The sequence below is a fragment of the Primulina eburnea genome, chromosome 16 (assembly GCF_022965805.1).
Source record: "Primulina eburnea isolate SZY01 chromosome 16, ASM2296580v1, whole genome shotgun sequence".
NCBI classification, from domain to species: Eukaryota; Viridiplantae; Streptophyta; class Magnoliopsida; order Lamiales; family Gesneriaceae; genus Primulina; species Primulina eburnea.
In genome coordinates, this window is record NC_133116.1 from 1,043,725 (window position 1) to 1,070,218 (window position 26,494).

Below are 26,494 nucleotides of genomic sequence, written 5' to 3' on the forward strand. Positions count from 1 at the left end.
CTCCTTTGGGTCACCACCTTCCCAAGACAGTTGCAAAAGCTTTACCTTTAGTCTCACCAGGTAACAACATTCCCGATGATTATAAAAATGTTGAAACTAACATTTCCGACAAGTTTTCAGGTTCTGTGGTGTTTGCCATATCTCCGCCGCCGAGCAGCTTGCCTTTTCCCAGGTTTTCTTTGAGGCCAAAGCTCTGCTGCAAAGTTGAGGCTGCGGGGATTAATACTGGAGCCACTGACGATCTCCGGCGACTTCTCCGTCTCCGCTAACCATCTCCATGCTCTGATATAAATAAAAAGCTCGTGGGTAGCATCCATTTGTTTAACTGCATACGAGGGATTGTACATGGTGGTGGCCGCTAACTGGCTTCCTCCTACTTTATTTACCACTGTTTCTTTTTTCACCGTGGTTTGTGTTGTGAACTGTAATTTGTGAACCACCCCTTTGTTTTTTTAAATTGGGGTATATGTAATAAATATTAAGCTGGTCTGAATCTCGATGTTGAATTATCCCTACTTTTATGTAATATACAAACAATGTTTACCACAGGAATTTTTCCTATTTCTTTAAGAATTCAGATGCCATTAATTAATTCAAAAAATAAACCATTCTAATCTTATAAGTTTTGTCTTCGGGTTTATGATTCCCCCCTTACCGCAAAGTTTCCCTTTTAATTGTATTATACTCCACAAACACTTGTCAAACGCCTCTTACCTTAATGATGTGATCTTTCCGGGAGAGATTTTAGGTTCTAACCATTACCCGGGTCGTATTAAAACCGTGCAAAATTTAAATTTGCAGAGCTCGTTTATCTTTCCTCTGTTCACTAAAACAGAAAACCCCATAAAAATTGATTTCGAGTTTCAAGAGTAGAATCCCAGAAAAATTACCTTAAGCTCAAGTAAAAATGAAACGAAACAAAGATGGTTTTGAAAAAAATAATATCATCTAAAATTTATCAATAAAAAAAATATATTTAAATATGACTTTAGTATGAGAGTAAGGGCACCCACAATAGTGACATGTCATCCAAATATTTCACACCACCAAATATTCATAATTTATTTTTCATTTTTTTAATATTTTTAATTAAACTTTCTAATTTTAATAATTATTTAAATATTTTTTTAATATTCAAAAATATTTTTAATATCTTTTTAATATTAAAAAATATTCAAAATATTTTTAATATTTTTTATAAAATTGTAAGTTATTTTCTTTAAATGAAAATAAACTATTAATTAAAGTGACAGGTAGAACCCATAAATATTTGATTGGTGAGATATTTAATTGTGAAATGTGAGATATTCGAGTAGTAGAAATATTTGATTGATGACGTGGACTATGAGATTCACAAATATTTGGAGAAAATACATCTACTACTGTGGATGGCCTAATAATCTTTTCTCTAGTTTTTTCCCTTTTTTTCAAACGTGAGACACTCGTGATTTGTTTCTTTGTTTTGCAATATTATAATTGGGCCTGTTGCGGCCCAATAAAACTTTTTGTTTTTGGCTGGGCTTAGAAATTCAGTGATACGCACAACTAAAACAAATGGTCTACTGGGTTTAAAAAAAATAAATAATTTAGTTCAAATAAAAAATGAATTATATTATCTACTTATAAAATATATATTTATATATCTGAGAAATCAAATCGAATCTTAAATTTGTAATCAATGGACCCCATTTGGTTAGGCTAGAAGAATGACTCCTACCCTATGCACCCTCAAGCTCAAAGGATCTCGAAAAAAGTTGTTCATGTTTAAATTTTGTTCGGGAGATGGAATGGACCACGGGTTGAGTGGTCTACCATATCTTTACACTTACGATGTGCTTGGGATTTTTTCTTAATGCAATCTTGGGCTGTCGAACAAGGACATGGCAACGAATCCTATCAACAACCGGTACAATATCCCCAAGTTGGTCGAGGGATTTGAATCAGGGAATATCCATTGCACATGGACGCCTTGGATCTGAGCCACTCCAACCCATGTGCTTGCTTCATTAATGGTGAGCATTAGTTCCACCAAAACACTCTGAAAATAGCAAAATAAAATATCTATTTTTTAAAAAATAAGATTGATTGGTGAAATACCAGAAGCAACGAAGTTCAACCAAAAGTGAGACCCCCAACATTTCTTTAAGATAAAGCTGTCATAAAGTCGTGTAGTTGCAGGGAAAGTTGCCAAATCTTGCGAGGCAATCTTCTTTCCCACTCAAAGGCCAGAGGTGGAAGTTTCTTCTTGGAATTTTTTTTTTTTGAGTGAATTTTGGTTGTAATGCTTGTGGTGTGAAGTTCTTGAGGCGTGATTCTTGATTTGTTGAATTTTGATTTGTTTTGAGTCACATTTCTGGAAATTAATGTTTTTTTTTCTTGGTTAAACTTGAAAAAGTAGAGGAGGAAGCTTGAGGCTCCATTGGCTGGGATCAGAGTGGTTGAAATGAGTGCAACGAGGTTCATCAAGTGCGTGACGGTGGGCGATGGAGCTGTAGGCAAAACTTGTATGTTGATTTCTTATACTAGCAACACATTTCCTACGGTGAGTTTTGCTTCTTTTTTCTTGATACTCCAAATTTATTTCGAGGGTTTCTCTTCAAGAACTTCGTGTTAGTATCAATTCTTGATTATTTGCAATAATGAAAGATAAATATTATCCAACCGCATAATCCGTGGTGGTGGCTTAGTGGGAGGTGGCCGGGTGGGTAGAAACTTAATGGAGCTACACATTTCTTCTTCTTTCTACCTTTCGTGCTTGGATTAGGCTGCCTTTTAAGTAATTTAAGTTGTTAGAATCTGCGTTTCAATATATGTTAAATTGAAAGAATTTTGGTTACCAAGAATCTGATTCGTTACCACAAAGGCAACTGCGGCTTGTTGCTCCTTGTGTGTTGGAAAAGATTAATTGGGTTGTAAGTACTAAGTCAGTCGGTGTCGCTCATTCATAATTCATGTTGTCTTTGTGATAGAAATTAAGGCTTTCTAATAATTATATTTTTGAACAAGGGCACTGTTAATGCTTCTTTAAATTCTCCACTCATTTCAATTTCCTGGCTTGCTCTAGATTCTGCCGTAACTTAGAAATATGCTCTTGGGTATAGATGATATCTTTAGACATGCTGGCCGTTAATGGTTTTGTACATTGGCTCAATTTCTGCTCTTTCCCTTATGTTCAACAGGATTATGTCCCTACCGTTTTTGATAACTTCAGCGCAAATGTGGTTGTGGATGGTAGCACAGTGAACCTAGGATTATGGGATACTGCTGGTAGTTCTTTTGACATATCTAATAACTTTGTCTCTTGATTTGACCCTTTTGATTTGGTTTTACATAATACGGCTCAGGTCAGGAGGATTATAATAGATTACGGCCATTGAGCTACCGTGGAGCAGATGTTTTTCTTCTTGCGTTTTCTCTTATTAGCAAGGCCAGCTATGAAAATGTTGCAAAAAAGGTTAGAATCTCTTAAAGTATTTTCATCATCCATTGTGTATCGAAAAACTGACCACGGCTTTCCTTTCTTACCAATCTTTAGTGGGTTCCTGAGTTGAGACATTATGCTCCTGGTGTTCCAATAATTCTTGTCGGAACAAAGCTTGGTAAGATAGTTGACAATGAACTAAACATTTTCGGTCTAAAAAGCAGTACGTTGCTTGATGTTTATATCACGCTTTTGAATGATATATCGGGATAGTAGTGACACAATATGGTTGCAGAACTTAAATGCCAGTTTATAAAAGTTTGAAAAGGTTAAATAATGGTAGTAATTAACCTAAGCACTGGCATAAGCAAGAAAAAGTGTGGGCATGCAATAAATATGTATCAATTTTTACTTTATGCTCATTTATCCAGTCATTCTGCTCATTTATCCAGTCATTCTCACGAAGGTTGTGTTTCTAAACCAATATGGTATTTTGCATCATTTGTCACAATAAGATTGGCCGAGTGTAAACATTTTGATCTACAGATCTAAGAGATGATAAGCAATTCTTCGTCGATCATCCTGGAGCCATGCTTATTAGTACATCTCAGGTAAAGAAACTTTATCTCTTAGTCTGATTCTCCAACGTCTTGTTGTGTCCATGACTCCTTTTCTTAAATATCCATATAGGGAGAGGAACTCAGGAAACTAATAGGCGCCACATATACGTTGAGTGTAGTTCAAAATCACAGCAGGTATCTTTTAATTCAGTAGCACTTACATGAAAACAAATCCTACACTCTTACAGTGGTGTATATTTTCATGCTTTTTTCACAGAACGTGAAGGCTGTTTTCGATGCAGCCATAAAGATAGTATTGCAACCACCGAAGCAAAAAAAGAAGAATAAAGTGCACAAAGTCTGCTCTATTTTGTGACCAAGGCAAGAGAGACCATGTGAACGATCATTCGTGGCCTTGGAGCAGCTATGCCCTAACTAAGTGGATTGATTATATTTGATAATGCATTGGGATTTCCTTTGGTTTTTCGTTTTAATATCAGGCTCATGATATATGTGGTTTTGACCTGTGTCCTTTCTGATTATACCTTGTTGCTTCCTTGCCATTTTTAAGCGTGATAGCCAAAGAAAATTTGAAGGTCATGGTTTGGGGTTGTTCTTCTATTCCACTAATGATTTATGAAACAGCCATGAGTCTTTCTGGTCGGGGGTCAAGAGATCTCCATTGATCGTTGCTGTCAGCTTGCATGCTTTAAAAGTTTTCATAAATAAATCCAAATATTGTATTCTTTAGGTTTAGTTTTTAACATAAAATGGAAACTCTCTCCTAATTCTACATTTTATAATATACAAGTTAAAAATTGTCAAATACAATCCATATGATTGAAAATAACCATTGCATTGGCAATCCAATTGATAGAATTCGAAAATAAAAAAATTAGCTAATCTACTATTATATCCTAACATGAATCGGTGCTACATGCCTTGGAAGAGGCGACTACAAAAACTTCTCAGGCAGCAGCTACAAATGACTATCTCTATTCACATTGTTTCAAACTCAATAAGGAACCGTGAATGGCAATGCATACACATCAATTTCGGGCAAGAGCTGTGCACGGGGTTGCCATAAGGATGAGCTGCTAGAGCAGAACACACTATCATTTTCAAATTTTTGTCTGCTCTCAGGTCGTAGGTCGTGATCCTTGCTACAGATGAGCCAATCCAGATCCTCCGGACTAAAAGGTATATATTGCAACGATGGTGAAACCCAATTCTCAATTAGATTTTTGTACTGTAGTGATTCTGAGCTTTCCTTGGAACCCTCGATAGCATCAAGGCCAGGTGGTGTTTTGGCTGGAACAGCAGGTTCAGACTTAACAGAAGTTGAAATGATATGCTTTTTATCGGTTCTATTGAAGTCACCTTGAACAAAGTCGCTGGTTTTCTCAGCCGAGGCACAAAAATTTGGTTGCAAATTTCTCTGAGGTGGAATGTCCGTTTTTTGGGATGTGGAGTAGATCTGTTGTTTGTTTATCAAGATATCAGGCAAGTTCCTTTTCTTTGAAGACAGCGGTATCCTGATAATAGTGCCTGTTTCAGATCGATGAAATATAGTATTAGCATATTACCCACAAAAATGATCAACTGACAAGGGAGGACATGAGAGATTCCGTAAGGGAGGGGAGAAGTTACCATGACCCCGTATAACATTAACGGGTGAGGACGGCCTCTTCCTCTTACTGCTATTTTCTGTACTTTCGGAAGATTTGCTGGGTAAGTAACGAATAGGCTGATCATGCTCCTCAGTAAGACCACTTCTTTGTAGCTGCTCTCCATGTGCCCAAATATTTTTGCCAATCTGTCGATTAGGGAAGCTGATCTTGTTTGAATTCAGATCAGGCTTCTCAATGCTCTCTTTCCTTCTCCCTTTTTTCTCCTCCCTTCGCTCTTCTCTCTTCCTTCTCTTCTTTGAATGCAGATCAGTCTTCTCATTTGTCTTTTTCCTTATCTCATTCCTCTCATCTTCTCTCCCCTTCCTTTCATTTTCCTTCTCCTTTCTCTTCTTCGTTTGCTTTTGTGCCTTAGCTTTCTCTTGTTCCTTTTGGAGCTTTGGAGCACCAACATAACAGTTTTAGTATTTGATGCCAATTGGGCATGAAATGAACTTTCGCAGCTTGATCATTCCCAACAGTGATCATTACATAATTAAGACTAGCATTATGCATCTTAGCAATGTGGCTAGCATATTTACAAGTCCGGCGCTCCAACCTCAAACAAGTCATCTATGCGAGATCACATCTTTTCTAGACAACTAATTATCTTTACCTTTTAGCAATGATTTAGAATGTGTAGGAATTCCGAAACTTTCAGTTCTTAACAAAATTATTGACACAGTTTAGAAGAAAACATCACCTCGAGGCAGTTAAAAAAAATTGGTTCTTTAAAAGAATTGTACATAATCAGCCGACCCTTTTGAACATGACCACAATTAAATGAGGTTAGATGAAGATTCTGAGAATTGTCAAAAAAATTCATCAAACTTACACAGGAAACATAAAAATCGGTTCGTCGAAAGTTTTTCAGAGTTAGCCAACCTAAGAATTGATAAAAATGCTGAGAATTTTCTCAAAAAAATAATCAAAGTTTACAGAAGTAAAATTAAACAAGCCTCACTGAGCTATGAAATTTTAAAATAGGTTATTTCCAAAACATGATATCCACAGCATCAATTTCCATAAGTGGCTTTATTAAAATTAAATTTCCCTTCGTAAAAATCCAACAAACCACCCGCAATCGAACATATTGGACATGCACATGACCGCATATTATTTAAATTCTTATGGTGACACGAGTTTTCAAATGAGACCAAGATGCACTCATAAAACAACAGTGTTCAATCCAGAAGCTCGAGAAACTTGCAAAATTTCTCAAACATACTATGCTTTTGATGATAAATAGATTGATAATTGATTTTAATAAATAACTCTCGCTCAGAAAAACAAAGATTAAATTTTTGACCAAATTCAGAAAAGGGTCACAATCAGATCTACCGTCATAAGATTTTGAGAGATAATTTTAACAGAGAAAAAAGCCGACAGCAATTAGCAAAGAGACAATTCCAGATTCTTTGTATTACCCCATACATAAAGAACTGCCCCAAACCCCGATAAACTAAATCGAGGAGGAATCATGCCCACGTATACACATCAATTAGGGTTTTCGGTTCAACCAACCTTAATCGATTCGATCAAAGCCTCTTTGCTGGCTCTGCTCGGTGTATACCCAGGTGGTGGGTACGGAAAGCACCGAGACATACCTTCAAGACCGAATCGAAGATTTGACAAAGAAAGAAAAGAAAAATAATTATCGGTGACGGACAAACTACTTGGCCAGCAGATTTACGAAAAATATTTAGGGATTACTTGAAAATTGGATGTAAAATTCACAGATCTCGGAGAATACTAGGGTTACGGAGTCGCCAAAACTCGAAAACCTAAGGAAACCAACCAACCAATCTCACAAAACGAGCGTCACGGAAGATTTCGAGGGGGTATATATAGGCGAGGAGTCTCCGATTTTGACGCGGTCATATGTTATGACGACTTTACCCTCAACTCAACCTTTTATTTTCGACACGTCTCCTCCGGCTGTTGGGTCACAACCTTATTATTTTATGTTTGGGCTTGAATCAACACAAAGCTCAATAAAAGCTATTAGTTTTGCATACCTTTTGGGTTTCAACAACCAATCCAGTTAGGATCGCATAATATAATTCGAATCTTATCATATTATTTTCACACATTTATTCCGACCTAATTCTTGGATATTATTAATTTTATTTTTCGATTTTATTTAAGCTATAAATTTGAAAAAACTTCATACTCAAATCTTACCTTGATTAAATTTTGACTTCAAACATATATAATTATTTATATAATATGTGAAACTATATTTTTTTCTTAAAAAAGCTCTTTTGATAATGTTTCACGAGTCTATTTATGAGATAGATCTCAGATCATACACAACTCAAGAAAAAAATCAAAAATATTATTATTTTTATAATAGATATCTATAATAAACATGTAAAAAGACATACTAAATTTTTTATTCGTAAACGAACATTAAAGGCAATAGTTATTTTTCGTGAATCGTGAAAATATATTTCCAATCAATTATCGGTAGTAGGATGTATTAATATTGCCAACTCGAGACTACGAGTCCACAACTATTAAAGGAAAAAAAAATTAAATAATATTTAAAAATCTAAATGAACCCATGTGGGCATTACCTCCATGAGAGGATGGATGGCCAATATCTTGCCAAACATACTATTTCAAAAAAAAAAAGTGGGTCCTACATATGCATGGACAAATCTTGACCATCCATCTTATCATGGGGCAATGCCCGCATAGGTAGGATGAAATAAACCCTCTTTTCTGGGGTCGTTTTACCCCACAACACAATTAAAAAAATTTATTTAAAAAGAATTGGTTTTTTCTATATTTTGATATTTAAAAATAAAATTTTATTTTTGATTAAAATATGTGATTAATATTCCAATTTAAAAGTTATTTTTTTTGTTACAAATATATTTAAAAGTTAATTTTTTGTTACAAACATGTAAATCCTATCGAACCACAAAACGAGTTAGAAGTCAATTTTATTTTTGCTTTTTTTTTTTTTATATTACAGTTCTTTTAAAAAATTATTTTAACTTTTTATCTTGTTAATTTTATTAGCCCTTTTAAAAATTTTATTTAAAATTTAAAATTTTATTTTTGGTTACAAAACATATTTGTAACCAAAAATAAAATTTTAACTTTTAAATATGAGTAGGTCTCATGTGAGACCGTCTCACGGATCTCAATCTGTGAGACGGGTCAACCCTACCCATATTCACCATAACAAGTAGTACTCTTAGCATAAAAAGCAATACTATTTATGGATTACCCAAATAAAGATCCGTCTCACAAAATTTGACCCGTGAGACCGTCTCACACAAATTTTTCCTTTTAAATATAGGAATATTTTGTAACCAAAAATAAAATTTTAACTTTTAAATATAGGAATGCTTATTTTCTTTTTAGGGATATAAGAAATAATCCAATTTCAATTTTTTTTATAAATAAAAATGTTGAACCAGGTCGAACCAAAAAAAAAGATACCAAAATATTGACAAGAAAAAAAAAAAATTATCTTGTATCATTTTTCCTTGTTTGTACGATTTATTCTTTTTTAATTTGTTTTACATTTTCTTGAAATAGGATTAAAAGAATCAGAATAAAAAAATAAACAAGATTAAAATAAAAAGCTTGATTGAACGGTTCAGTTTTTTTTTATGATTATTTTTGAAAATTGGATTATTTCTTATATCCAAAAAGATAAAAAAAATATTTCTTGTATTTAAAAATTCAAAAATAAAATTTTAAATAGTAAAAAAAATGTTTTTTTAAAAAAAAACATTTTTCTGTTATCCTTTTACCCCACAACAGAGGATCCTGAACCCCGTTTGGTTTACTATATATATATATTAGATTATAAATAATGAATTATAAATGATCAGAATTAAAAATGCAAATTGCCCATCAATAGGTAACCAAGCCGAGTACAGTAACTGCGGACTGAACAGCGAAAGGTGAACAGTACTGTGGCCTGTCACAAAATCTGTATGCGTACGTCTCCCCTTTTTTAATTTTGTTTGAGGTACCTAATCTTTATCTGATTTTGTACATTTCCACGTACCCCCGCCATCCCCACCGACCACCGTATATAGTTAGAGATAAGAAAATTATTTAAATATCGTTGTTTCGTCGTAATAAGAGAGTCCTCGTAAAGTTTCGATTTTCCATTTAATGCTCCCCTATTAAATCGTAGTAATTTAATCCCCCTTGGATATTAAAACTTGTCACATTTACGGTAACCTCTATATAAAGACAGATCCTTACCCGAGAAAGGTTCCTTTCATGCTGCTCCCTTTCACAAAAACCACTACCTAAAGCAATAAATCAGCCAAAATTTATGCCCATTTCACATAAATATGGTTTTAAAGAGAAAGTATATGTCATGCGTCTCTTCTGATGTAACAAGAAAGATCAAGTTTCTAGCTTTTAACCTACTCCATCTTGTTTCCATGTTGCAGTACCAACTTTAGCACTTGTATCCACAAAAAGAGCTCGTCTTTAGTCTTTACGAAAGGGCAGCTCCTGTTTTGCCTCTTTCTTGATTCTGTTGAGCATTTGCTGGGGGGGTTAAAACTTACGAGGGAATATTATATTTATGGCTGTTCCGGCTGAGTTTCTATCCTTCGAGAATATGGGCTATGGATCATTAGTCGGGTGCGGGTCACAGGATGGGGTTATGCGGTTCGAAGATGGCCTTTGTTTTCAAGAAATAATGGGTCATGATGTGCAGAGGAAAGGAGTTGTGCTTCCAGCGTTAGGTTCTAATGATAATCAAGCTGTCGCTTCTTCCTCTGAGACTCTTTCTATGGAGTTTCTGCAATGTTTGTCCTCTGAAGCTGAGAGGCAAAACATTGAAATGAATTGGTTTCTTCAGTTGGAGGTACGTAAAACTCTCATTTTGATTCTTGATCATCAAACAAAAAATTCACTTTATCAAGAGAAAAGTAGTTCTTGTTTGAAACATTTCCATGAGCAGATTACTCCGCGAGCGTCAATAATATTAAAGTATATTATGTCTGTAATCTACAATTTTAGTTGCATGGGGACTGCAAATTTGGTTGGGGTGGTTTGCTTTCGTACGATATGAGATGATTTTGTATATTTGTAGAAAATTTACTATTTATAGGACCGGTCGAGCCCAGCAACAAGTGGGAAGACATATTTATTTGTCTTGTAATAATAGTTCATGTCTAATTTCTCTTCCTATATTTTTCAGATTTTAAAATTTTAATTTGACCAACTACGTTAAATCTTCATCATCTCTACAATTTCACCGATTATTATTGCGCGGTCGGGCCATTTTAATAGATAATCGGTTAACCCACCCTGATCGAATTCTTGTTTTATACATATGATGTGACAGAATCAGAATTTGAGATTACTCATGCAAGAAGCCACTCGGAAACAAGCTGTTGTGCTACACAAACACTACGAATCCAGAATCAAGTTCATAATTAAGAAAAAAGATGAACAACTAAGCAATGTAAGAAACAAAGCGATAGAGCTCCAAGATTTCTTGCGGAGAGCAGAAATGGAAGCCAAAGCCTGGGAGACAAAGGCCACAGAAAAAGAAGCCATGGTCTCTGACCTCAACAACAAGCTGAAACAATTCAGACTGAAAGAGTATTCACTTTGTGATTCTTCCTCCAGCAGCAGCAGCACAAAGGAGATGGGAAAGACAGAAGAAGAGATTAGAAAGATTGGTTGCAAATTATGCGAAGCTCGAAGATCGTGTGTTGTTTTGTTCCCTTGCAAGCACCTGTGTTGCTGCACGGCGTGTGAGCCACTTTTGGGGCTCTGTCCAGTGTGTGGAACAGCGAAAGAGGCGAGTTTAGAGGTGTTCCTAGGCCTACAGAAGCCTGCAAAATTCTGAACCAAGAAAAGTTGGAAAAAGAAGGTGGTGGATGTGAACTCAACTGAACTGATTAGGATATTTTGTTTTGTTCTTTGTAACGCGGGACTTCAATTGCAGGATTTTTGTGGTAGCATTGACCCAAATTCAATGGATACGTGCCTATAAATCAAACAGGATTAAATTCGAGAACCAGGGATAAAGAAAATTTTGTCAAGATTTGGGCTAAAATCATAATATACTTACTGCAATTGGATTAGCAGACCAAATACATAATGGAAGCAATAATCATGTTGTTCGTGTACGATTTGAAACAAGGCTCTAATAAGTAACTACACATATCGATATTATGTTATCGGGAAAGAAAAGGAATACCAGATGTAAGTCGATTGGGGAGACAAAATAAGTTTTCGAAGTGTGAAAAATATAGTTAGAACACTAAGGTTACGTTTGGTTAGAAGGATAGGATAAACTAATGATTAGTACGTAAATGATAAAGAAAATGATTGTGGTAGGATTGTAATATATGGTGTAAAATAATATTATGTTTGGTACGATTTTTAAGTGTAGGATAATTTTGAATTTTTCGATGAAAAGACGAAATTGCCCTTCCCTTTCGCGACGGCGATAGTGGCGGCGGCGGCAGGCGGCCGATCGGAAATGGGCTGCCGGAAAAGGTCGGAGGGGGAATCATGCCTTCCCTTTCGCGACGGCTTCTGAAAACCCGTCGCTAATAGCGACGTTTTTTTAGAAACCGTCGCCGATCTTGTGAAACCGTCACTAATTTGACATTTAGCGACGGTTTATTAATGCATGAAACCGTCGCAGATCTTGGAAAACCGTCGCCGATCTTGTTTTGAGAAGCGACGTTTTTTTAGAAACCGTCGCCGATCTTGTGAAACCGTCACTAATTTGACATTTAGCGACGGTTTATTAATGCATAAAACCGTCGCCGATCTTGTTTTGAGAAACCGTCGCCGATCTTTTTTGAGAAACCGTCGCTAATTTGATTTTGACATCGATAATGAAGGGTAGTATAGTAAAGTACACGTGTGATATAAACAAGGACTAATAATAATGGGCTTGGACATGAGTTAAAATTACCCAGGCTTGTACAACTTTGTCCATTGCACAACAGATTGGGTTGGTTTATTTATAATTGAACCAAGCAATGGATTAGGCTGGATAAAATTAGACAATCACACCTAATCAGGCCTACCAAGCACAGCCTAAACAATGTTATATAGCATTTTAGAAGATGGATGATTGCTGATCGTGTATCATGATATCAAGTATAGGGGTGACGAATTTGAAATTTTCGTTACACGTCGAAATAACGAATAATATATATATATATATATATATATATATATATATATATAAATTAAAAATTATATAATATTTTTAAATAATTAAGTTAAAATTTTAAAAAATATTAGATAATCTTTTGATATAAAACGATATACATCGATATCTTACAAAAATAATGAATTTAATTTCTATTTGGATTCATCATGGTTGGAATAGCCCAAATCAAAGTTCAATTAAACAACTCGACTCATATTTTAGAATTTAAACAGTTAAGAAATCTTATCTCTGTCATTTAACCTTACAACTAGTTAGAGAACTATATGTTGAGCTTCGACTTATTTAAAAAGCCGGCGGGTTTCAAAAATGACCTTATATTTCTGATTTATATATATATTTGTGATATAAAAATATATAAAGTTATAAAGTATGACAAAAATATATAAATTTATAAAGGAAATAAACAGTAAGGCCACCATATTTGACCCGTCATACGGCCAGTCATCCCATTTGTTGGTTTCTAATTAGTCATGTTATTATTGATATTGTATAATAAAACTTTTCTGTAGGTGGCAGTAAAAGAAATGTGTTGAAATGAAACGGCCAGTAGCAGCTATCCTCTGCCTCCACTGAAGCTTGGCAGAGTACTTGAATCTGCCACCTCCACTGCACTGGACTCTACCTCAACCACGGAAGATTCAAGGCAACCAAACAACTTTATTTCATTGATTAAAAGGGGGAGTGCAGTAATAGTAATGGGGACAAATTTATTACTGTTTTGGTGATATCTTTCCACATTTTGGTGAAAGGGTACCAAAAGCAGAGTGCACTGCGGAATAAGTCTGTACTATTCTCAAACAACGTGCTCTTTTTTGGGTGATTCTGTGATATGCTTTATTTGTTCATGTCTAGTTCTTTCTTTTTCTTAGCTACTCTAGTTGATCAGTGTTGATTCTGAAATGTACGTGAGAATGAAATATATGTCACAAGGGCAAAATCAAATTTTGTTGGACTCTTGTGAAACGTAGAGGGCCAAAATAAGAGCAAAAGGTAGAAAACTTAAAATTTGAACTTCATTTCCTTTTCTTTTAGTTACAAATTAAAAGCATCTCTTGTGAAGCTAAAATGAATCGGTTCAATTTATGAGTGGATCAACCCGTTGGGCAACCTACTTGGTGCGCATGCATCATTTGGTGGAAGCATTTGATCTCGGATCAGCCACATATTTTTCACACGTACATCCGTGCATGATTGGTTGAAAATTGAAATTTACGGATATGACCTCCATATTGAGCTACAACTATATTCACTGCTAGAGTCTGTGATGAAAAAACATGACTTGTACCAACTTGAAAGTGTATTATTAGTGCCATTTTATGTGTCAAAATGGATTAATGATTCAGTACTATTCAACACACTAGCATTTCTGGTATTCTATTCTTTTAAATGATATGCTAACTTGTTGGATATCTGTGTCCTCTTTTGATACAACTCTGGAAAACAAGATCTCGCGAAGACCCTTCGACATCAAATTCTATGAAACGAGAGAGAAATTTGAGAACTCGTGATGATGGAATTGACAAGGAATGCATCTATAATTCCTAGTCTGAACCTTGTGTACGATTTCATGGTCTCAACACGGCTATGGTTTTGAAGATGCAGTTAAACTTTAATCAATTTCACCTACCACCATTAAATGTTGCCACCAACTTTACTTTATTCACACCACTGTAATGGTCGAATGCTTATTCATCTCTTGCTAAAGTTCTCTACTGGATGCCCGAAATAAGCTTTAATATTCATTTTTCAGATATGAACTCTATCATGATGCCAACTACTTCGAAATTTGTTCCAAAAAAAATAAAATATTTCCAAATGATATTTGCGTGAAACTCAAATTGAATACTCGATATAATTCGATAAGAATTGGCTCGGTAAATCAGTTTTTACAGCCTATACAGGGGTGACAGACTGAGGAATATTTTTGCTGGCTACATTCACATGGCACTAAATGGACGGACACACACATACACACTCACATTATCTTACACTTGATAACGTCTGTTATGTTAGGACCAAAATATGGTAATATCGCTGTTTCTAGACCTCATACACTCAAAGTAAGTTCCAAACTCAATTTCCAAGATATTGTTTGGATTACAAATAAGGGGTGCTGCGGAACACAGTAAAAGCCAATTTTCATGTTACATGCATGCTCTTTTGAGCAGTTTTCATCCCACAAGAAAAGCACACAGGATTCTTGTTCATTATTAGATATTCAAGTAACACACTAACAGACTCAGACGAAGATCTTCTGCTTAACTTAGAGACTACAGTAATCTCCACAAGTTCATTTCGATCGAGGTTGAATACTTGTGAAAGTTTGTTTTCGGCGAACGTTCAAAAGACACTATTTTCCTAAAAAAGTAAAAACAGAGGACACAAGCGGCTACGTGGTTCAAGAGGTGAAACTATGAACAATTGAACTCACATTTATAAAGCATATCATTTAACAATCACACCAGGCCATGGATCATATTTCCTTCTCCTTTCTTGCTAATGATTTCTTGAACCAGGGTATCCAGACCGATGTTTCCTTTTGATAGCAACTGTACGCTCCCGCTCTGTACTGTTGTTTCGCCATTCGTTGCTCCACAAGAATAGTGACATATGCGAGACACAAGCTGTTCATCAGTGCACCAAAAAATTTCCAACCACAACCCAAGTTCCAGGCGAAGATCACAAGTCCCCACCACCACATCTGCTCGCCAAAATAGTTCGGGTGTCGCGAGTAATGCCACAAACCTTCATCAAGAATCGGCACTAACGGCTGACCAAGTTGTTTCAGCCTGTCATTTCTAATAACAAAATGGTGAAGTTGCGTGTCTGCAAAATAGGCAATAGTTGCACCAGCCAAGCACACCAATGCAGCAGCAAAATCCCAGATATTCAATTGCTTGTTTTTTGAGTGAACTACATACAAAGGCAAGCAATTACCCAACAGAAAAACCTGCAGCAGCAGAAGTTGCAAATATCATATAAATTTCCGTTCTGGCAATACATGAGCATTATATTTCAGTTAAACAAATCCACCACAAAAGATTTAAATGTGGCATCATAATTAAGAAACCGGATAATTATGATGATTACCTGCTGCGAAAGGTAGATAGATAATAAGGAAGCCCACCACCAGTTCTCGCCATACTGTTGCCTCATATCAGTAAATCTCCAATCTTCTCGAGCACCAAACTGCCACCTTTCTCGGCGCAAATAGCTGTGGCTGAGCCTAATGCACCAAACCGACGTCAGAAAGATCACGAGCCTGGACCTCCAGACGTTACTCTCAGCTAACGGGTGAGAGGAAAAGTAATACACGAGCATCACGGGTATCGCCGTCCAGTACAAGTCTATCATCTGCAACAGCCCATTTACATTACAGTTCACCATAAAACAAATCAAACTATAAACCATCACTCATAATTGCATGCAAGGATAAATGAACTAAAAAGATACCCACCCAGTGGCTGTTTTGGAGTAGTCCCACAACCCAGAAAAGGAGGCTGATGTTGAGGAAGAAGAGAATGAAAGCTAACAGGAGAGGGTGGTGATAGCATCAAATAGAGGGGAGAAAGAGAATTGGATTGACGAAGGAAGGAAAGATAGAAGAGAATAGAGGGCAGAGGAGCGGTAACCGCGATCAGCGCGTTTCTCAAGTTACTGCCATGAGCAAGAGCATCACTACTCGCTACGGCCATGTTCGACTGTGATTAATTTCGAGGTGTTAGTCCAATATATAAGCATTTGCTTTGGAATCGACCTTCGCAAAAATGAGTCGCGACCTACATTTCAAAATTTAGAATTCTTTCCTATTATTTTAGATTTTAGAAAATTCGTCGCTCAAATTATCCTAAAAAAATTATGCGTGCCATTTTTCTGGAAGACATTATTTTTCAACCAAAAAAAAAATGCATAAATCCAAATTGTTTTTTTGTTTTTTAAAAAAATCTAATTCTATCATCGATTTTGATTAGTAAAAATGGAGTGAAATAATATCGATCATTATTTCACTCCATTTTTACTAATCATACCCCACTTGAAGAAGAAAATAAGGATAAAGTGGAGTTTGTGTAATAAAAATTAGTGTGCAGATGACATTGATAATGATAATAATATTAAGTATGAAACGCCTTTATTCCATTGATGCAACTAATTGAGAAGAACCCAACCTAATTATGGTATTGCTTGCAAAAGTTGAAGAATCGGCGTCGAAGCATGCAAACTTTGGGGAGGGGAGTGTTGGAGACGTGTCGTAGTAAATTATATCTTTGTTTAGTGGCCTGTAATAATTGTAGTTAGTAATGATTGGAGGCATGCTTCATGTTTGGATAATGATCACTTAATTAATTTACAGCTGTTAAGTTCCTGAAATCTCTTCATGCTTTCGCAAGTAATATTTTCGAAATCACATTTATTTATGATTCTGAGTAGTCACACTAATCGAATAATTGTTGCTTATATAACTGAAAAATATGTTTAGCTACACTGAGCATGCCCAGTAATTCGATGCACATACAAGTGTAGACGTTTTGCATATAACATGAGAACGGAAGAATCCCATCATCGAGCATCCTCCAACTTCTCTTCGATAAAAAAAATGTTAAAATCTTGCTTAGCCAATGCGGACGAACGATCGGGTGAATGCTTTTTCGTAAAATTTTTAAGTGCATTTTCGAGGGTAGATAATTGCCCTACGAACTGACAACCAGTTTCTATTGTGATGCTAAATTGAGGAGCTGAAGCCGCAGCCAAAAACACAAAGCGTGAAATAGATTCATCTGCTATAACGTACAAAAAATAAATTTTACGTCGAAAATGACTACATGAGATAGTCCGTCCCTAATAAATTAATTGATGCCCTTGCGTTACAAGCTAGCCAAGAACATGGACTCTTATGGTGTGGAACAAGGATACCAGATTCTAAAGGCCTGAATCAGTTGATGTGCTTTATGCCTCAAATAAGTAGCCCATATAAAATACCAACAGCCACGATAAAACCATTATTCCAAAAGAGAGATGGAATTCAGACTCCAGCCAGACAAAGATATAATTCTGATTTTTAATTTCAGGGAGTTCCTAGACCAGTGGAGGATTAGAGTTTCATGGGGACAAGGTCCAGACAACAAGAACACCAGGAGGTCTTTGTTCCAGTATTTTAAATCACGAAGACCGACACTACCCTCATTTTTCGGTTAACACATGCTTGACAAAAATGTTGGTGAAGAAGGAAAAATATTTTGCCTATCGACTGCATTTCGTATACAATGTTGAATACAACCGAATAGTAAATAGTACTGGAACAACAAAAAATGCAACAAACAAGGACCATAAACCCACTACTAGATACTGTACCCGAAACTAATGACTACTAACTTATTGACTTGTTCCATATAGAAACTTGAAAAACTCACTAACAAACAAAACAAATGCTCCTAAAATCAGCCACTAGTATTTTGAATCATTCAATCAACTAAGAAAAATTGATGGATGGCTGCTATTCCAGAAAATGACCGACACGTTATATAGATTTTATCGATAATCCCATATGGGACGGGCAAGATAGATGGCAAAAAGCATTCTGTTCCTTGCAAAACTGAGCTAATAAGCTCGACTTTGCCTGCATAAGACAGTGATTACACCTTATTAACTTGTTGTAAAAATTATCAGAACAATAAGAAATCCAGGATTAGGCTTAATCAACAAATTTGTTTGAAACACATGCACCAGGTTTTTGGACTTCCAGTTTTTTGGACACCCCTGATCATATCTGACATATGTTGACATGTCATGCACACAAATTCACATACCACGAGCTACAAGATCACCCCTAAGATTTGGGGTGATCTGCAGTTGCGCATTTGAAGACTTGGATGTAACAAGTTCTTCACAAAACCATTGGCTGAATCAGCAAATCTTTGATCTCATAAGAATACGCTAAAACAATCAAACTAGTCCAATAAAAAGCAGTGAAAACGGAATAAGTCCAACCTACTCCTGAACGGCCTTTTTAGCAGCATCTTCTTCTGCTTTCATCTTCCTCTCCCACTTTCTCTTCCTATAGTCCGCCAACATCTGAGGCATGGCTTCCATTAATTCAGCTGTACGTCCTCTTTTTTCAGCAGCTAATCTATCAACCTTGTGTCCTTTCCTTTTGGTCTTCATCTCCTTCCTCTCTGGATCGTAGGGCCAATCTGCTCCAGCCAGAAGGACCTCTTTGCGGAGTTGAGCTCGGCGACGTGCACTGATACCGAGAGGTTTCCAAGCCCCAAGCTCCCAGTAACCCCACACCCCCTTCGAAAGCTCGTCTTTGTACTTTGCTAACCTTTCTTTCCATGGATACTGGTATTCTCCCACAGCTTTTGCAACAGATTTTACAGCTTTTCCAGCCATGGCTTCTCTACATAGACCAAGTAATCATGCAAATAAATATAGCACATGATATGTTAAAAAAGGTGAAAGAAAACAACAAAAAGTAAAAATGCTAGAGGCCTTAGGATTCGTTTCATATTTAAGATAATATAGAGGCACATTGAGAGCCAATCACAGAAATATCCTACTGTGGGCAGGGTGGAATTATATTCGGCCAACCGCAGAAACACCCAAAACCAAAAGCTAGTCCCCCTGCCAAGCGTGCAATAACATCTTGTTTGTACTAGTGCAAAACATTAAGAATGTCAATGGATTCATGTGGAACTTTGAATATTGAGCAACAGGAGGAACTTAATTTACTGAATTCACTACATTAGAAGTCTCACCCTCTTGAACAAATACAAGAAAATTGGGAAACGACAACGATGTGGAACTTTGTATTTCTCTCTCTCTCGAGATTCATATATGATCCAATTCTATTTTAATGACTCGTTCTTACTTCTCTCTCTGAGCTTACCTACTGCTTGCTAACAAAATCATTTAAATGAAAAAATTGTACTCTAAATAACGTCAATGGCTAAGCTTCCAAATTTTTTCATCTCTCAAATCTACACTCGTCGCCTAGGCTTGGGTCCATTCCATAAGCTCTCACTATATGCAATAATTAGCCCTTAAAATTGCATCCAACATAGAGATAGAGAAAGACCAAATATAACATCTACAGACACTTCAAATAGTTAACCGTTTCCACTTCAGACAATTTAACAAACATCTTCACTGCAAGCCCTTCTCTAATCAAAGAACGCACACAACAATGAACATTAAGCAGCAGGAGAAAATACACACTAAACCTACAAAATATATCTTTCCCATATTAGCGTTAGGAAACGAACAATAAAACGAAATATCACTCACAATTTAGTCAAATTTCCCCCATACACAGGTCTCTAAAAGGGTAAGCATAATCATTAAAACTAGCATTCCTACCTTCATAGAACAAATCTAGATCTTGACGATACACCAAATGAAGGTAAATCAAATAAAAAAAGAGTAAAAATTTGACCTTTCTCGAGCGTGAGACCACCGGCGTTACTGTGCTGTGCTTTCGATTTTGAATCAGATTTCGGGAGAAAATGCTTTGCAGGGTGGAGTTTTACGTTTTTGTCCTCACGATTATAAGTTGGTTTTTGACACAGCAAGGTTTTATAGTAAGGTAAAAATATGCCATTGGCGGGACTTACTTACTAACAACTTTTGCGTTTAATGCTTAATAAAAAACCTTATTGTATATAAATTTTTGAAATAAATTTTTTAAATTTTTATTTTGTGCTTTAAATATTTATTTTTTGTTGCTTCATCTATCCTAAATATAAAGACTATAATTCCTTTTTCATATATATGTTCCAAATATATAGACTAGTCTCCACATTTAATATATTTTTTCTATTATTTTACTTTTATTGTTAAGTACACTAACTAATTCCAACAATTTTTATCTTATAAAAACATTCATTGATAGGGATCGATAAAATGAGAAATTTCATTGTAAAATTGACATTTTCAATAGTTTTATTAAAATATGAAAAAGTACGTACAAATGTAAATATATGAGACGGAAAAAGTAAAAAAATTATGATCAAAGCTTCTAAAGACGTTCCTTAATATAGATAGACAGACAAAATTTTCCGAGTTTGAAAGTATTTCTTATTATTGTATAAAAAAGTGTTTTGTCCTCACAGTTTCACACCACTAATTAATACTAAAGTATGGATACGTCGTATTTAAGTTATATATTATTATTTAAAATATTAAGCCAAGATTATGCAGTCGAGTCGTCACCTCAAAATCCAAGATTTCCATTGTTTCCGTGGAGCATATCAGTCTATCAATCACTACGTAATTTAAATCCTTAATGACGTAATAAAGAAAGACATTTTATATTTGTAGCTATTATCAGAGACCAATTTCCTTTCATGGAGATGATATAATAATGGGAACGAGAGGTATGGGGATCTATATATGAGGCTGATTTATTTATGGTCGACTCAAAATAAATACTATTATTTTTTTATTTAATGAATTTTAGGTGACTAATAATTGTATTTCCCATGAATGACGACATGTAAGTCAGGAGCAAGGCAATGCGATAAGGTGCAAGAATTCGGCGGTGATGGGCGGAAATGGAAGTGCCTTTGACTGAACAATATGGATAATCTTTTCCCACACGCACCCATGGAAAAAGCATAGGAAAAAGCAAGTAAAGGGCATCGAACCATCATCATGTGATTCAAAAGGCTTCCTCTTGTATCATATATTCCCTATTCCTATTCCAAATTGACATAACACAGATTTCCTGCATTTCTTGATTTACCGACTGCATAAGAATCGTGTATCTTGTTATATAACAAGTACATGAAAGGAAAATGTGATAATATCCGACGGAGCTCTTAACAAGATATCTCAACCATGCTTTTATTACATTCTCTTTTTGCCTAGAGAATCATAAAACTAGGATAAAATTGTCTTGGCTGAAAAATCTGGCCAAACAGCATACGTACCTAATATTTTCTAGTGACAGATGCATGGCTCTGGCCGGCAAAGTTCGCAAGTGAGATTTTTTTACCGAATGCAGCACAAATTTCAACGGTGTTGGCACATTACCATGGAAAACTAAATAAATCAAATGAAGCACAATGAGACTGACGGTTATAAAAAAAAAAACACTAAAGAGTAAACCTGAGGTTACATATGGGTGAGATCATTTAATTTTGATTTGAGGAAATATCCGAAATTATTTAGATCAGAGGATTTAGATATGGGAAAATTATCTGAAATGATTTTATGTTAATATAGGGTTTGAAATTCAACATGATGATAAAAAACAATTAGTCAAAGATTTAAGATTCATTGTAAAACAAATATATACAAAGAAACCTATAGATTTATTTTATATAAAATTGAAATCCTTAACATTCATCGTAACCAAATGCACCTTGAAAGAAAGATTCGGGAACAAATGGCCTACCTATATAAGATACTAAAGCCTAAAAGGTAAAAGATACCCAAAGAAAGAAAAAAGACATGACACAAGTATTCTTCAACCAACTCCACGTCCGGTTGTTGATATACATCTTATTTTAGAAATTGATAAAAATGACTACTAGTTAACAAAACAAATAAAGAGGCTCGGAAGTTCAGAATACTTGGAATAAAGAATCATGGATGTCTTGAAAAAATTTGGGTAAAACTGATTCAACTCTAGATCAAGTCTACCTTAATACAGTTCAACAACACTGTTCAAGTAGGTCTTGTCGAAATCACATCATCAGCAAATTCAAGATTTTTCTACTAATAAAGTCTAACTAAACATAGATATAGTTGTCACGAGTCTCATCTCATATGCTATAAGCAAGTGTTTAACATAAGCAAAATAACCAAACAATATATATGATGATAAAGACAAGAAAGATTCAAAAATGAGCGGGCATCTTATAAATAGATAATCAAGAAGTTATATAAAACAAAATCAAGGAGAGTTAGCGCTCATTTTGGCCACACAATCAACATCATTTTTATAATGCCCAGTATACCAAGTGATGTTCACTTAAACGACTCTTGTGGAGGCTTCCAAAAATCAAGTACCAAACTATTAGTAAAAATTCATCATTTTCATCCATGTCATTTTTAAAACAGCCAGTCTGCTGCCAATAGACGTCGTTAGCTGTGGTATTCTTCTCAGCTTCCACTTCCTCTTAACTTTTATAGGTTACAAGTGCTCACCAATTTCATTTTCTCCAGTTCCCTCCTGAAATAGAAAGACGTTTACTGAAATTTACTTCCATGAAAGAGCATTCTATTTACGTACATCCAAGGAAAACCAAAACAACCTTGATTAAATATCCAAAACTTTCTTTGCAAGTTTCATACACTAATTGAATGGGGTTCTTCCACAGTGTCGTCTCCATTAGCCAACCTTGACGGACCAGTCAGCTCCTCAGACAAAAACCTACCAATAACCATCTCTGTACGACCATCCCTTGTGTCAATGTTGCCATTTGCACTAGTTGAAGCTTCATTAAGTGAAACTTCTCGAAAAGATGTTGTCAAAGCATTTTCTTGTGCGACATCCATATTGTGTGAGCCAGCATCAATGTTAGGACGACCAGAGGAGTTTAGCCATCTGTTCCACTCATAGCGTTTCCTCACCTTGTCTCCCTGTAAAATAAGAAGCAACAAATGAAGTGTATAAGCAACAAATGATGTGATATAATAAATGGGATTTTCAAACTACAAGGACAAAACACACACACATATTCATACAGCAAGTAGTAACATAAATGCTAACCTGCACTTCCACAACAGTCGAGTATCTCATGGACTCTAAAATCAGTGGGATATCCTGAGTCAATTGCTGCACCTGAAATAGCATACCATAAAACAAAACTTGATCTGTACATTGGATGCAATTCGTGCAACTAAGACATAATTCGGAGTGATGTAAATGCAACCATGAAAAATGTGCAAATTAAACCGCCAGTTGCAAACAAAATTCCTGAACTAGAGCATCAAAGGAGTTGAAAGAAATAATTATTCCAGCACAAACCAAGAGGATGTGGGTGGCTTTTAATCTCATACACAAACTGGCCAAAACAAAAGGTTAAAAAGGAGGAACTCAAATAGATTAGAAGTTAATTAGCAAACACATTGCATAAAAGATTATATCAACTAATAACTTTTGATCAACTGTTCAAACTTAAGATTATAACAAGTATTCCGCAAAAGTACTATAGGTTGACGACTTGATGCAACCACAAAGTTAAGAGGGTTTCACACAAATTGAGTACTATACAAATGAATTCCAAGAACAGAGGTTAAATCAGTAGAACAGGAGACATATGCTATTGCTTTATATGGAAGTAATAATATCTTAGTAAATCTTATTCTGGTTCAATGCTTCTTACAATCTAACGGACATCACATTTACAATTTTGTAATCTTAATTATTAACAGTCAGAATGGTGATAAATCTCAGAACACCAAAGAAAGAGATCAATTCAATATGAATATTACGAAAAATAAAAGCTAACAAATATAAATAAATGAAACAGAGTTCATGAAACCGATTTATGGTCATACACCTAAAATACCATTAATGACTTACTCGAGGAAAAGATGCTATTAAAGTAATGTGCACCCAGCCCTGATCATCCATGTTTGACCTCAAAAAATTATCCTTCACCAGATTAGCCTCACTGGCACACAATAAGTACTTCAGCAAAATTAACAGATGACACACAGATAGCAAAATAAAAGAATTACAAAAGTAAAATAATTACTGTCATAATTACTGTCTAACAATTAACCCTCCAGGGAAATTACCTGAAATAATAGTCTATTTGTGAAACAATTAGGTTTGATAAAGGATTCATTGGCATAGGTGGTTGTGCAGGAGGAACCATCGGCATAGCTCGAAAGGTCTCCGGATGCATGGGTGGAACATAGATGTAAGAAGACATCATATCTGAAAGATCCTTCAACATTTTTAGAAAGTCCAAATAGCAAATTTTTTGGAAAAAATACCTTTGAGAAACTTACCAAAACCCATTTGGTTGGGAAACATTCTGATAGGTTGCGGGACAATGAATGGAGGAGCACCAGGGGCCAGAGAGGGTGGCATATATCCCAACGGAGGAGGCACATATTGAGGAGAAAGATGAACATCTCTACGATCATGATCTCGCCTGGGTCCATGATTTATGTGGTGTGGGCCATCTCCACGAGGACGGCCCCCAAAATTACCCCTTCTTGGATTGGTCCTTTGAGAAGAATGGTCATTTCCTGTATGCGACTGAGAACCTACAACTGGTCTCACACTTCTCACAGGCACATCAAACACAGGATGAAATGGTTGACGATGAACCTCGAGTATAGGAAAGGGTGGTGGCGCTGGGGGTGATGGTCGGCTAAAGTTATTTTGAGATGGTCCACTCACAGAGGAACTGCCTCCACCACCACCTCCGCGATTCCTGGATCTTGGTCTAGAAGGCATTGTATTGTTTGCAGTAGAATTAGTATATGTATTAGAGTTAGATTGTCTCCGAGGTGGCTGAGATATTATAGGAGCCTATCAGAACCAGACAAAAACAATGAGCATTAGTGATGCCCCTCCAAAGGAGAAAAAAACATTCAATAACTATAATGATTTTGACCAGTCGATTACAACTTATCCTTACTAAAATGGCAGGAAAGGTGACTGAACTGAAGACTTGAAAAATTTAGGAAATTGAATGCTGCATGGTTAGCAAGTTAAAAGGACACAAGAAATTATATTCCCCGATTAATTTATGCAGAATTAAAAATGCAAGTTCACAAAAACAACTCAAATTTTATAAATGATCCAGAGTTGATACATACATCATAAGCGTCAATTTTCATATGGAAAATATATTAAAGGAAACATATATTCACAGATATAGTAGTATAAAAAAACTCAAATTTACAGAAAAAAACATATTTAAATCATAGCAAGAATTCAGCATTATTAAAAATCTAAAACCACAGAAATAGGAATCATCATCGCATCGTTTACATTTTCCTGCAAGAAAAAATCCAACAGGAACAAAATTCTATTCTATAAATAAATAATTTTCACCTGAGATGAAGAGACTGATCCATCAGACCCGGGTCTCGGAAAATCCGATGATGATCTCGGAACAGGTCGGGTTGATTCAGACAAAGCAGGCCACGAAACGTCTCCACCCATGACAGAAACGGCCTCAACGACGCCGTTTGCCGGCCTATTCCAAGCGGGCCTCCTAGGTGGACCCGCATTGCCTTCACCGTTAACATCGGAGCTATCGTGTTGGGCCTCCGAAACCGAACTGTCAACCACGGAATTATCAGAAGCAGAAGCAGTCTCCGGCGGCGGTGAAGAAACCCCAGGAGTGGCAGCGGCTGTGGGAGAGGAGATTTGTTCAGAATCGCCTCTAACGACGGATGCCCACGCCGAGGGGAGACTCCGTCTTCCCGAGTTAGGGCTGTCAACTCCACCGTTGGCGACGGTAGTCGGGGAACGAGGCGAGTGATCCGTCGCCATTACTAGGGTAAACCCAGAAAAAATACACACCAAAACTGGGAAAAAAAACACTTGCGCTAGATATTGGCGATAATTTAGAAAAAATAAATCCGCCGCTTTGTTTGATATGCGAAAACTCTTTCCTTCAAATGTGCGTGGGTGAGAGTGTTCTTGCGAAGTATTTGATGCAGCGGTGGCTACCGGTGTCAAGGG

The 26,494-nt window shown here is 35.9% G+C and overlaps 4 protein-coding genes and 2 pseudogenes across 6 annotated transcripts; 2 read left to right on the forward strand and 4 right to left on the reverse strand.

The window, feature by feature from the left end:
• The first annotated feature begins 1,727 nt into the window (after positions 1 to 1,727).
• Positions 1,728 to 4,602, forward strand: LOC140816525 (rac-like GTP-binding protein 5; annotated as a pseudogene).
• Positions 4,603 to 4,799: 197 nt separating this feature from the next.
• On the reverse strand, positions 4,800 to 7,462 carry LOC140816524 (uncharacterized). The gene is made up of 3 exons (XM_073175856.1): positions 7,173 to 7,462; positions 5,632 to 6,046; positions 4,800 to 5,529 (listed from the first exon to the last, which is right to left on the reverse strand). Exons 1-3 carry the CDS (start codon positions 7,251 to 7,253, stop codon positions 4,997 to 4,999), a joined length of 1,029 nt encoding a protein of 342 aa, XP_073031957.1. The 5' UTR covers positions 7,254 to 7,462; the 3' UTR covers positions 4,800 to 4,996.
• Positions 7,463 to 9,988: 2,526 nt separating this feature from the next.
• Positions 9,989 to 11,776, forward strand: LOC140816917 (BOI-related E3 ubiquitin-protein ligase 1-like). The gene is made up of 2 exons (XM_073176415.1): positions 9,989 to 10,500; positions 10,984 to 11,776. Exons 1-2 carry the CDS (start codon positions 10,216 to 10,218, stop codon positions 11,491 to 11,493), a joined length of 795 nt encoding a protein of 264 aa, XP_073032516.1. The 5' UTR covers positions 9,989 to 10,215; the 3' UTR covers positions 11,494 to 11,776.
• A 2,902-nt stretch (positions 11,777 to 14,678) lies between these two features.
• Positions 14,679 to 16,725, reverse strand: LOC140816581 (uncharacterized protein C594.04c-like; annotated as a pseudogene).
• Positions 16,726 to 18,111: 1,386 nt separating this feature from the next.
• On the reverse strand, positions 18,112 to 20,398 carry LOC140817197 (uncharacterized). Of its 3 annotated transcripts, XM_073176831.1 has the most exons (3): positions 19,593 to 20,263; positions 18,826 to 19,234; positions 18,112 to 18,454 (listed from the first exon to the last, which is right to left on the reverse strand). In XM_073176831.1, the coding sequence occupies exons 1-2, from the start codon at positions 19,667 to 19,669 to the stop codon at positions 18,826 to 18,828; spliced, it is 486 nt and encodes a 161-aa protein (XP_073032932.1). In that variant the 5' UTR covers positions 19,670 to 20,263; the 3' UTR covers positions 18,112 to 18,454. The 3 variants fall into 3 exon arrangements, with proteins under 3 accessions (XP_073032932.1, XP_073032933.1, XP_073032934.1); XM_073176832.1 differs by lacking the exons at positions 18,112 to 18,454; positions 19,593 to 20,263 and adding an exon at positions 20,270 to 20,398 and having other exon boundaries at positions 18,778 to 19,234; XM_073176833.1 differs by lacking the exon at positions 18,112 to 18,454 and having other exon boundaries at positions 18,778 to 19,234; positions 20,122 to 20,259.
• A 2,277-nt stretch (positions 20,399 to 22,675) lies between these two features.
• On the reverse strand, positions 22,676 to 26,494 carry LOC140817574 (la-related protein 1C-like). Its single transcript, XM_073177328.1, has 7 exons — positions 25,859 to 26,494; positions 24,802 to 25,330; positions 24,586 to 24,727; positions 24,368 to 24,458; positions 23,552 to 23,623; positions 23,094 to 23,421; positions 22,676 to 23,011 (listed from the first exon to the last, which is right to left on the reverse strand). The coding sequence occupies exons 1-6, from the start codon at positions 26,300 to 26,302 to the stop codon at positions 23,128 to 23,130; spliced, it is 1,572 nt and encodes a 523-aa protein (XP_073033429.1). The 5' UTR covers positions 26,303 to 26,494; the 3' UTR covers positions 22,676 to 23,011; positions 23,094 to 23,127.

Bases quoted from the DNA above. Each gene is read 5' to 3' on its own strand.
- LOC140816524 (XM_073175856.1), bottom strand. From the start codon at position 7,253: ATGTCTCGGTGCTTTCCGTACCCACCACCTGGGTATACACCGAGCAGA. The intron at 6,047-7,172 runs GTTGGTTGAACC...GGTGCTCCAAAG, and splicing joins CTTTGATCGAATCGATTAAG to CTCCAAAAGGAACAAGAGAA. The intron at 5,530-5,631 runs GTAACTTCTCCC...GATCTGAAACAG, and splicing joins TAATGTTATACGGGGTCATG to GCACTATTATCAGGATACCG.
- LOC140816917 (XM_073176415.1), top strand. From the start codon at position 10,216: ATGGCTGTTCCGGCTGAGTTTCTATCCTTCGAGAATATGGGCTATGGA. The intron at 10,501-10,983 runs GTACGTAAAACT...ATGATGTGACAG, and splicing joins ATTGGTTTCTTCAGTTGGAG to AATCAGAATTTGAGATTACT.
- LOC140817197 (XM_073176831.1), bottom strand. From the start codon at position 19,669: ATGAATCTCGAGAGAGAGAGAAATACAAAGTTCCACATCGTTGTCGTT. The intron at 19,235-19,592 runs GTGAGACTTCTA...TGGTCTATGTAG, and splicing joins TCTTGTATTTGTTCAAGAGG to AGAAGCCATGGCTGGAAAAG.
- LOC140817574 (XM_073177328.1), bottom strand. From the start codon at position 26,302: ATGGCGACGGATCACTCGCCTCGTTCCCCGACTACCGTCGCCAACGGT. The intron at 23,624-24,367 runs GTAAGTCATTAA...ATGCTATTTCAG, and splicing joins TAATAGCATCTTTTCCTCGA to GTGCAGCAATTGACTCAGGA. The intron at 23,422-23,551 runs GTTAGCATTTAT...CTTATTTTACAG, and splicing joins CGACTGTTGTGGAAGTGCAG to GGAGACAAGGTGAGGAAACG.